Genomic DNA, 11288 nt, shown 5'->3' with positions numbered 1-11288 from the left:
CTCTCTCACGCGCAGGCCCGCCCCTCTCCTGTGATTCTGCACGTTCATTGGCGCGCCACTCTCCTTTGGCAAAGTAGCGGAACCTCTAGATGCTGATTGGCTGCGTGCAAGTGAGTGACAAACGTGGAACGGCCACGCAGGAGAAGCTGGGAACTGCAGGATAAACGAAAAACGGAGTTCTGGGAAAAAGGGTTTTTGGAATTTTATGAGTGGGTAGTGCTAACGCCCTGCGAATCGGGACCCTGCCAGACCCCTCCCAGAATAGGCCGCGCCCTCCGCAATGGCGCCCCGCTCTTACTGGGACGCTCGCGAACCCGGCACTTAGACGCAACCACAAAGCTTACGCCTCTGTGCCTTTCTGGTTCCACCCTTCCAGGGAATTGCCTGTCCCTTGAAGGGAAACACTGTCACTACAACATCCCTTTGAAACCTACTGGGTCACAAAGACCCGCGTAATTATTCTTTGGTCGCTTTTCTGACTTCTGACACTGTTTGTCCCTGATTTTGCTTTCATTGGAGTGTTTCCCAGTGAAGCAGTTGTTTTATCCACTTGCACAAATTCTACCATGAACGTAAGTTACACAGTGGGAAGGCAGTTTCCCTTCTCAGAGGCAATCACTGTTACCAGTTTTTCTCCACAGATAATGAACGATCGAGTGTATAGACATAGATAAGTGTTGATGAGTATATGAGGAGGAGATTGAATTCTCATGTTGTAAATGAGAAACTAAACGCAGTGAACCTATGCAGCTTCTCCGGAATCCTACAGCTACATAGTAACGGAATTAATATTAATTCCAAACTAGCTCTCCAAAGGCTGCCATGCTCCTCAGCTTGGGAAATTAAAAGCTTCTTAGCCACAACTCTTGATCTCTGGACAACAGCTTTGTGAAGGTAATGTCTTTGTTTTTGCAGAAAAAAAAATACATGTTCACAACTCTTCTGCCACCCCCCAAAAAAAAAATTTCAAAAAGAAGTTTTTAAAACAAAATAAGGTAAAAGTTCTACAGGAAAACATTGAGACCTCTCTCACACACACACATTGGTTCAATTTCACTACTGTGTATCTGCATAAATCACTGTTATAACTAATCCAGGTTTTCAAACCTTAGGAAGCCATTTGAGGGTGGCACTGTGGCACAGTAGGTTAAGCCACAGTCCACAGCGCTGGCATCCTATATGGGTACAGCTTTGATTCCCAGATGCTCCCCTTCTGATTCAGCTCCCTGCAAATGTACCTGGGAAGGCAATGAAGTATGCCCCAAGTCCTTGCTCCCCTGCACCCATGTGGGAGACCTGGAAGAAACTCTTGGCTTCTGGTTTCTGATCGGCCCAGCTTCAGCCGTCACAGTCATTTGGGTAGTGAACCAGTAGATGGAAGACCCCTCTCTCTGTACCTAAACCATTTTGCAAATCATCACTAATTCTAATTTAGAGTAAATCCTTCTAACAGTTATAGTATTTCACTCTTGAGCCAGGTTTTTCTGTACACCTTGGAATCAAAAAACTTTATCAGCTTACCACTAATGCCTTACTATCTTACAGATACAAACAAGTGATCCCCACATTTACACTTGTCGCTCCCCCTCTTCGTGGAGGAACGACACTAAACCCTGCCTAGGCTTCCTATCCGAGTCACGGCACCATTATGTCACTCCCCCTCTTCGAGGAGGAACGACACAGGACCCTGCCTAGGCTTCATATCCGAGTCACGGCACCATTATGTCGCTCCCCCTCTTTGTGGAGGAACGACACAGGACCCTGCGCTGTTCATTTGTCTGCTTGGCCCTTCCCGGGTTTGCTGCTGGTTCTTCCCGGGTTGGCTACTGGCCCTTCCACCTCCGTGGAAGGGCGGTTCCCCCTGCCACTTTCCCCACTTCTGCAGGGGAGCGGCACACCGCCGGCCGGCTCTCTCGGGGGCTGCTCAGGTGTTCCTTCAGATAGATGTTCCTGGTGCATGTTGTCTCTCTCCTCCTTTATAGTCCTCTTCCACCAATCCCAACTCTGCTACCCACACGCCGAGTACGCTGCTCTCCTCCAATCAGGAGCAGGTCCTGCTGTTTATTGGTTGAACTGGAGGCAGCTGTGTAGAAGCTGTTTACTTCTCTCCCAGCGCCATATTGTGGGAGAGCAGATGCATAGAATAAGTCTTAATTCCAGTAACAGTCTAGTCTGAGTTGCTCCCCACAACACTGCTGAATATATTTACTTTCTAGGTCCCTCTTAATTAGAAAGCTACATGTCAGTTCTTTCTTATTCTTCTATTTACTGCCTCACAGGGCTGCAGCAATCAATAGGAAGGATCCTCATGTTAATAGATTTTCCAAGACTGCTCTAAGATTATTGTCTCTAAATATGATTGCTTTCTTATCTACCAACTGTCAGCTCCAGATCTAGCTATTACCTGAACTTAAATATGATTGTTATTAGTAACACTTCAGTAATTCACAACTTTTATTGCTTTAATAAAAACATGTTTAAAAACAGACTTATCAAAAATTTTGTAGCTTTAAACTATGGATGCATTAAAGCAAAACACAAAACTCTTAAAGCACATACAAATCAGTAAACAGAACATTTTATTTTATCTTTTGAAGGTTTCTATTTAATGAATACAAATTTCATACAGCTTTTAGGAATATAGTGTTACTTCCCCCCCATTCCTGTCCTCCACCCCTACTCCGATCCCACCTCCTACTCCCTTTCCCATCCCATTTTTCATGAAGATTTGTTTTTAACTGACTTCATATACAGAAGACCAACTCTATACTAAGTAGAGATTTCAACTGTTTACATCCACACAGACACACAAAGTATAAAGTACAGTTTGAAGAGAAGGAGAAGCAGAGAGAGAGAGACAGAGACAGAGAGGTCTTCCATCCACTGGTTCACTCCCCAATTGGCCACAATGGCTGGAGCTGTGCCAATCCGAAGCTAGGATCCAGGAGCTTCTTCTGGGTCTCCCACATGGGTCCAGGAGCCCAAGGACTTGGGCCATCTTCTACTGCTTTCCCAGGCCATAGCAGAGAGCTGGATTGGAAGAGGAAGAGCCAAGACTAGAACCAACACCCATATGGGATGCCGGCATTTCAGGCCCAGCCTTTAACCTGCTGCATCACAGTGCCAGCCCCCATAACCCACTTTTAAGCTCGGTATGAATTGATAACATTTTCTCCATCACTTCTTAAGTCTAGAGTCACAAACCAAAAATCAAGCCCTAGTTTGTACCATCTGTCAAATTCTGTGCTGTAAATACTCCAACTATGACTGATTTCAAGTCATGTGGAGTTGGGAAGATATAGCCAGTTATGCAACATTACAAAGTACAAACACAATAGGTGTATGCAATCTCAAAATCACAGATAACATTAAAATGTCAAAAGTAATTGAAAGTGATAAATTTTGAGTATTACCTTTGTTTTTCAAAAATAATTGCAAAATTTTATGATTTAAATTTGATGACTTTAACAACCATCATTCAGAATTTCTGATAATGCAGCAGTTAGTTCTCAAAAGCTGATACAAGCCAGCTTCAGTGCACCACTGTGTCATATTTTAGGAAGACAGATTTTAATGACATCTGTGAATAACAACTGCAATGACACACTGGTGTGCTGTGCAAAGAAGGAAGAAAATGTAATATACAGTTGGAGTCCCTTGGAAGAAGAGGGTGATGTCTATAGTATCTTCCAGATCTCAACAGATAGAGAGCTAACTTACACTTGTAACCTGGAACCCACAGTGGCTGTGTGCAAGCAATTCCCCATAGCCTCAGAAACCACTCGCCCACTAGGAAAGAGCCCAAAACCTTCACAGAGACACCAAGCATTTCAGAATTTCTAATTCTGAATTTTGAGAGAAGAAAGTGCAGTTTCCCTAGAATCTTAGGAACTCCACTGGAGAACAAACACTCAGTTGTGATAGTGCCCCTGTGCTATCCCTTCCAGCCTCTTGAGCTTGTCTTTTGGAAGTCAGGATCCATGCTTCTATTTCCAGAATTTCTGATCAGCCTTCATTACCTCAGGATGCTGAGTGTGCTTGTTGTGTTCTCACTGTTTGTTCCTGTATCTTCAGTGTTTTTGTTCTGTTTACACAGACAAGAGCATAGTAGGATTTCCCTAGATCAAATGTGGAAATGTGATTTCTTTCTTCCTAGAACTCAAGTTATTTATCCAAAGTGATTTGAGAGGTCCTTCATTATGGGGAACTAATTGTTTTACAAGCCCTACCCTATCACCTCCCAGAATGATGGTCCTGGGGACTGACAAAAATTACTTTGCTTTGTCTCCAGAATTCATTCCTAGGCTTGCCAGTGTAGTGGTACCTAGAATGTGGGTTCTAGTTTATCCCTGACATTAACAAGTTATGCCTCATTAGATAAATGTCTGCACTTAAGTGGCTCAGTGTCCTCACATGTGAAATAAAGTTTGGAATAGAGAATCTCCAGGGCACTTGCAATGCAATTGTGTTTTGTCTTGTACTTCTAGTGAGTCACTGAGGCATGTGTACTAATTTTGCATGCCATGGTTGTCACTAGATCTCAGTGGTCCCTTTGTATACTTTGTAAAAATGCCATTCTCAAATTAAGAAACCTAATATTAGTCCTGTAGGTGAGTAATTATACCTTCATAATCCTGATCCTATGTACACACCCAAGGTCTTCTCTTCCTATCAAATCTAATAATAATGCATGAATGTAGAGAGCCTCAAACTCTGTTTACATGTTCCTTAATCTTCTTCATGTCTGATTCCTTTAGCGCTTAGATGAAGAACTTTAGGATAAACCCTGGTAAATTCTCAGATACTGAGTTTCCTGGATAACAACTGGGAGAGATGGGGCACCATGGTTAAGACTGAAAGCACATGTTTTGTAGTCATGTGGGTGTCAGCTCTACCTTGATTTATTAGCTGTGGGATCTTGGCTAGTCATTTTTTAAAAAATATTTATTTATTTATTTGAAAGGCAGAGTTACAGAGAGAGAGAGGTCTTCCATCCACTGGCTCACTCCACAATTGGCTGCAATGCCTGGAGCTGGGCCGATCCAAAGTCAGGATCCAGGAGCTTCTTCTGGGCCTCCCACATGGATGCAGGGGCCCAAGGGCTTGGGTCATCTTCCACTACTTTCTCAGGCCATTCATTGGCAGAGAGCTGGATCAGAAGGGAAGCATCCAAGACTGAAACCAGTGCTTATATGGGATGCCAATGCCACAGGAGGAGGCTTAACCTATGATGCCACAGCTCCGGTCCCTAGTTATTATTTTAACACTGTAAGTCTCAGTTCTTTTGTTCATAGCATATGCCCAATAATAGGGTTCTGGTTACTTATTAAGTAGATTAAACAGAATTGCACATAAAAATACTTAGTCCCTTATCTGGCACTTAGTAAGATCTCAATAAATGTCAATTACTCTCCTGCTAACTGAAGGACCTAGGTATGGCACAGAAAGAAGGATTCAAAAGTAGAGGGCTTGGGGCTGGCACTGTGGCACAGCGGGTTAACGCCCTAGCCTGAAACACCAGCATCCCATATGGGCGCTGGTTCGAGTCTCGGCTGCTCCACTTCCGATCCAGCTCTCTGCTATGGCCTGGGATAGCAGTAGAAGATGGCCCAAGTCCTTGCACCCCTGCACCCACGTGGGAGACCTGGAAGAAGATCCTGGCTCCTGGCTTCAGATCGGCACAGCTCCAACCGTTGTGGCCATCTGGGAAGTGAACCAGCAGATGGAAGACCTCTCTCTCTGTCTCCACCTCTCTCTGTAACTCTTTTAAATAAATAAAATAAATCTTTAAAAAAAAAGAGAGTAGAGTTCTTGGGGCATAAGCTATAGCTTAAATGGACTCACAATGGGGGAAAAAAATCACACAGCCTGGTCATAGTACAGGAGATCAACTGGACCCCTCAGAGAGACATCTGTCTTCAGTCCCTCACCATTTCATGGGAGAGGAAGAAGAGTTATTTTTTTGCAGTTACAGATGAGACAAGGAGAGGGCACTTGTCTAGCTCACGACTAACCTCTAGAATGTTGGTGCCTGATGATATCACTCAACTCACTAGACTTGTTATTTGTGGATATGTTGAAGTGTCCTGGAATATCAAAGACCCAGAGTGTGACCAAGCCTTTTCAACTTCATTCTAAAATGTCAATACCAAAGAAAAAGAGAAACTGGGAATGAATGCTTCTATCATCCCATAATTTTTTTAAAGTAGACATTTGTTTTTCTTGTCTCTGCTTCTCTGGGCCACACACTGGGCTTGACACATAGAAGACTGATAATTACAGAGGTCTTCATATACTCGCCTGAGGAATCAGGACTAAAGGGGATTCAGGAACATGAAAGCAGAGTTCAAGCCTATGTATATCCATGAGTTTTATTATATTTGATGGGAAAGGGAGAACTTGTGTGTACTTGGGTGCCGAAGGATCACAAGGGTATAATAACCCACATAAAGGCCCAAGATTAGTTTTTCTAAATTGAGAGTGGCCTAAGCAACAAAAACATATGGTTCACAGTTCTGGAGGCCAGAAATCTGAAATCAAGATCTCAGCAGGGGCATGCCCTTCCAAATTCTCTAGGGGAAGATCCTAGCTTCTGGTAGTTTCTTCGCTTATGGAAGCAAAACTCTGATTTTGAGACAGGGTTCTCCCTGTGTGTGTCTATCTCCAAATTTCCCCTTTTTCTAAGAACACTAGTCATATTGGATTAGAGGCCTACCTTACTCCCATATGATCTCATCTTAACTAATTACATCTACAATACCTTATTTCCAAATAGTATCACATTCTAGGGTACTGGAGATTAGAACATCAGCATATAAATTGGGGGAGGGGGTATCACAATTTAACCTACAACATCTAACTACATATAACCTCTAACAGGCATCTTTCAAGAGAAGAAATTCAAATGACCAACAGACACTTGAGAAAATGCTCAGGATCACTAGCCATCAGGGAAATGCAAATTGAAACCACAACGAGATTTTACCTCATCCCAGTTAGAATCCATACAGAAATCAACAAATCATCAAGGGTGACGAGGATATGGGGGAAAAGGTACTGTAATGCACTGTTGGTGGGAATGTAAACTGGTAAAGCCACTGTGGAAGACAGTATGGAGATACCTCAGAATCTGAATATAGACCTACCATATGACCCAGCCATCCCACTCCTGGGAATTTACACAAATCAAAAGAAATCAGTATATGAAAGTTATCTGTAACCCCATGTTCATTACAGCTCAATTCACAATAGCTAAGATATGGAAGCAACCCAGATGTCCATCAGCTGAAGACTGGGTGAAGGAACTATGGTATATATACACTATGGAGTACTACTCATCTGTAAAAAAAATGAAATCCTGTCTTTTGCAATAAGATGGCCACAACTGGAAACCATTACACTTATTGAAATAGGCTAGTCCCAAAAAGACAGATATCTTATGTTTTTCTTGATCCAAGGTAACTAATGGAGTACCTGAAATATAGTGTATTGGAGTGAAATAGATACTTTGAGAATCAATGATTGTTTATAGCCCTTGTCTCTTTTCATTGAAGAACAGTGTTTTGTTCTATTTTCTTTTGTTTTCTCTTCATTTTATTTGTTAAACTCTTTTACCTAAGGTAGGGTTAACTATACTACCTTTATGTGTACTGAAAATAGATCATTGTAAAAATTAAGAGTGGGAATCTGAGAGGGAGGGGGAACAAGAGTTGGAGCGTGGGTGGGAGGGAGGGTGGGGGGGAAGTGCCACTATATTCCTAAAATGGTATAAAGGAAATATATGAAATCTGCATAACTTAAATAATATATATACATATATATATGGTAATGAATGATGCACTCTCTCCAAATTTACCAATTCTAGACAGCTTCATGGACAATTTCTACTGCATTCATTGAATCATATACTCTTATGTAATATTAGCTGTTACAAAGCCCAGAAAATGGTAGAAAAGTTCCCCCCAAGTCATTGAGCACTTATTATAATAACAAAATCAGATGATGATGATCCACTACAAAGAAAAATATAGATCAACTATAGGCAAACATGCCCATGTGCCAAGTTAGGATTGCCTTCTGTTTTGTATGGTCCATAGTTTTTAAATATTTTAAATTGAGGAAAAAGAAAAAAATATTTTCTGATTTGTGAAAATTACATGAAATCCAAATATCAGTACCTCTAAAAAAGTCTTATAGGTACACAGCCAACATTCACTCATTTACATATTAACTTTGATTGTGAATTCCTGATCTATACCAATCACTTATAAATATAAATATTGAAAAAAATCTTATTTATTATAATTACAACAAATTAATTGAACCAAAAATGTGTTCAAATAAACATATGCAACAAATTATTGCTTATCTTAGGATTCATGAATGATTTATCTTTAAGAAATCCACAGGGTGTCCCACACAGGTGCAGGGGCCCAAGGACTGGGGCCATCTTCTACTGCTTTCCCAGGCCATAGCAGAGAGCCGGATGGAAGTGGAGCAGCCAGGTCTTAAACTTGTGCCCATATGGGATGCTGGCACTGCAAGTGCAGGTGGCAGCTTAACCTGCTACACCACAGCGCTGGCCCCAACAAGAATGTTTTAACAGCTTGTGTGTGTGTGTGTGTGTGTGTGTGTGTGTGTATATACATATATATATATATATACATATATATATATCACCAGCAAAACTAAACTAAACGAACTACTAAAAGATGTACTTCGGGGCCAGCGCCGTGGCTCACTTAGTTAATCCTCTGTCTACTGTGCCGGCATCCCATATGGACGCCAGGTTCTAGTCCCGGTTGCTCCTCTTCCAGTCCAGCTCTCTGCTGTGGCCCAGGAGGGCAGTAGAGGATGGCCCAAGTGTTTGGGCTCCTGTACCTGCATGGGAGACCGGAAGGAAGCACCTGGCTCCTGGCTTCAGATCAGCGCAGCACTGGCCATGGCGGCCATTGGGGGCGAACCAACGGAAGGAAGACCTTTCTCTCTCTCTCTCGCACTGTCTGTATCTCTACCTGTGAAAGAAAGAAAAAAGAAAAGAAAAGAAAGAGAACGAAAGAGGGAAAGAAGTACTTCAAGGGAGAAATAATGCAAAAAAGAAGAGTGAGCAATGAATTTGTAAACCCATAATCTAGATAAAACCTGTTTATATAAATATAAATATTAACTAAAAAGTAAGACAAGGCTAAAATATTGACCAACTCTAGTATGTAAGTTAGGAGAGCACCCTTGAAGTTAAAAAGGTGTTCTAAGCTACTTGCATTAGTTGGGAGGTGGAAATAACATATTAATTTCAGTTTTTATGAGATTTGCAGGGTAAGTTTCAAAGATAGCAATTAAAACAAGAGAAATAGAGTTCGTAACCTCCACAATAGTGAATAATCTCAAGAGTACTGAATGTCTGAGTGAATGTTTATTTTGTTTGGAAGATGTGGATGATTCACCTCTGGATCTTTTTGCTTTGGTACTACATGGACTGCATCTGAGTGAAAAGAAAGATAGGTACATCATTAATCATTTCTATATATTTTTCTCTTTGGTTACAAAATAAGTTATAAATATCTTTATATAAAACTCTACTCATTTTTTTCTCATTATCTAATTTCCAAACATTAATCAAACCTCCTAAAACACATGTTCAGAAACCATGGAGTCCAACACATCAGCTGAAGACTGAAGGAAAAAACATTGCAAAGTCTTCTAGAAAAGAATACTGAGGCCATGGATACTTGGATCATGAAACTGTTCTAGCTGCTTCAGCTGCATTTATTCAGGTTACCACTGTCTGCTTCCGCTTCTTTGTTGAACCTATGCTCTCTGCCTATAGTGCCAAGCTTGTATCCTCTATACACCTACTAGTTGAAGTCCTCCTTATCATTGAGTACTCACTGTCCTGAAATCTTCCATTCCTGAATTAATTTTTCCTCCTTTTGATTTCTCGTGGTGATTGTGCTTCTGTTGCTAATTGCCTGATTATATGTTTGTCTTGAGCATCCTCTCCCCCACTCCACAAATCAGCTATTTATCTTTAAATTTTATCACGCAATTTAGGTATCAGTTTTATAGTCATTCATGAAACCTCCAAGCTGCTTTATCCACTGATCACAGTCAGGTTTGTTGAATGAACAAGTGAATGAATAAAAGGATTGTTATACAGATATAAAAATCAGTTGAAGTTTAACAAAAGTTAGTAGAGATCTGTATCATTCTTTTTTTTATGATGAAGGAAATTATATAGTTAGCTTGTCTCTATGGGATACCAACAGTGCACAAAAAAGTGTATATACAGTAAAACTACGTTCTAATACTGGTCCTGTCTTCAGTGACTGCCATCTCTACCAAGGCCCCAAACAACACCAGCTGATACATACCTGACATCCAGGCCATGGAACAGAAGGATTTCTGGTCTGTAAGCCTCCTTGGGTATAAACCACTTAGGAAGGTGATCCCACTGGAGTTGGAACCTGTGAATGTTAATGTAAAAGAAAACAAAAGGTAAAAATTTAACTAGAATTTAATTTCTGTTTTAATACAAGCTTGCCAACAGGACAAGCAGTCCTAGAGTAAATGTTACATTTAATGAACATCTGAATGCCAAATACAAATAAAAAGATAAAAACAAATCTATAAAGGAGTTTCTAGTAATAAAGTGTGATGGGGGAGGGAGGAGACCTAAAGAATAGTTCTTGACAAGAATGATCAAATTGCATCAAGGACTGCACATATCCTTTGTGTGGTATGTGGGGCAGCACCGATGAATATTGTACCCACTGGGGCTAGTGCCCAGGTATTGGTCTCCTTTGAGGAGAGGAGGTGAGTGTGAGACAACGCCGACACAGCAGAACAAGCCTCTCCTCTGATAAAATAAAAAAGAGGAGATTTACACACCCAACTTGGGTGCCACCTTGGACAGTCCCCTCACTCTGGAGCACTGAACAGAGCTCCCTGGCCATACCCAGCACACACCCTGGGTATTCACTGAAAGAACAGACACTCCAGTAAGCCACAGCGGAAGAGTCCAAAGACAAAAAATCATCACAGGGAAACAAAAACCAACAAGTATCTCCAGAAATGCCTAATAATAAATGCAGAAATTCAAGAAACAAGAATAAGGAAGACAACATGATGCCCCCAAAGAAACACAACAACACTTCCATACTGGAATGTGAAGATGAAGAGATTGAAGATATGCCGGAAATAGAATTTAAAAAAATGATCATAGGATTACTTAGAAGTAATCAGAAGCATAATCCACGAATTAAAGAAATTCACATATGACACAAATGAAA

At 41.2% G+C, this 11288-nt stretch overlaps 1 protein-coding gene across 1 annotated transcript in view; it reads right to left on the bottom strand.

The window, feature by feature from the left end:
• Positions 1-44: 44 nt before the first annotated feature.
• Positions 45-11288, bottom strand: part of LOC103345414 (phosphatidylinositol-binding clathrin assembly protein) — a 36467-nt gene continuing 25223 nt past the window's right edge. The window contains exons 10-11 of the mRNA XM_089323954.1: positions 10371-10463; positions 45-153 (exon numbers count right to left, since the gene is read on the bottom strand). Coding sequence (XP_089180080.1) covers positions 45-153; positions 10371-10463 — 202 coding nt within the window. The remainder of the gene's footprint in view (positions 154-10370; positions 10464-11288) is intronic.

Source organism: Oryctolagus cuniculus, chromosome X (genome assembly GCF_051225735.1).
Source record: "Oryctolagus cuniculus isolate XC-2025 breed Fujian yellow rabbit chromosome X, ASM5122573v1, whole genome shotgun sequence".
Taxonomy (NCBI): domain Eukaryota; kingdom Metazoa; phylum Chordata; class Mammalia; order Lagomorpha; family Leporidae; genus Oryctolagus; species Oryctolagus cuniculus.
Note: the sequence above shows the minus strand (reverse complement) of the source record. Positions and strands in the feature narration are given on the sequence as shown.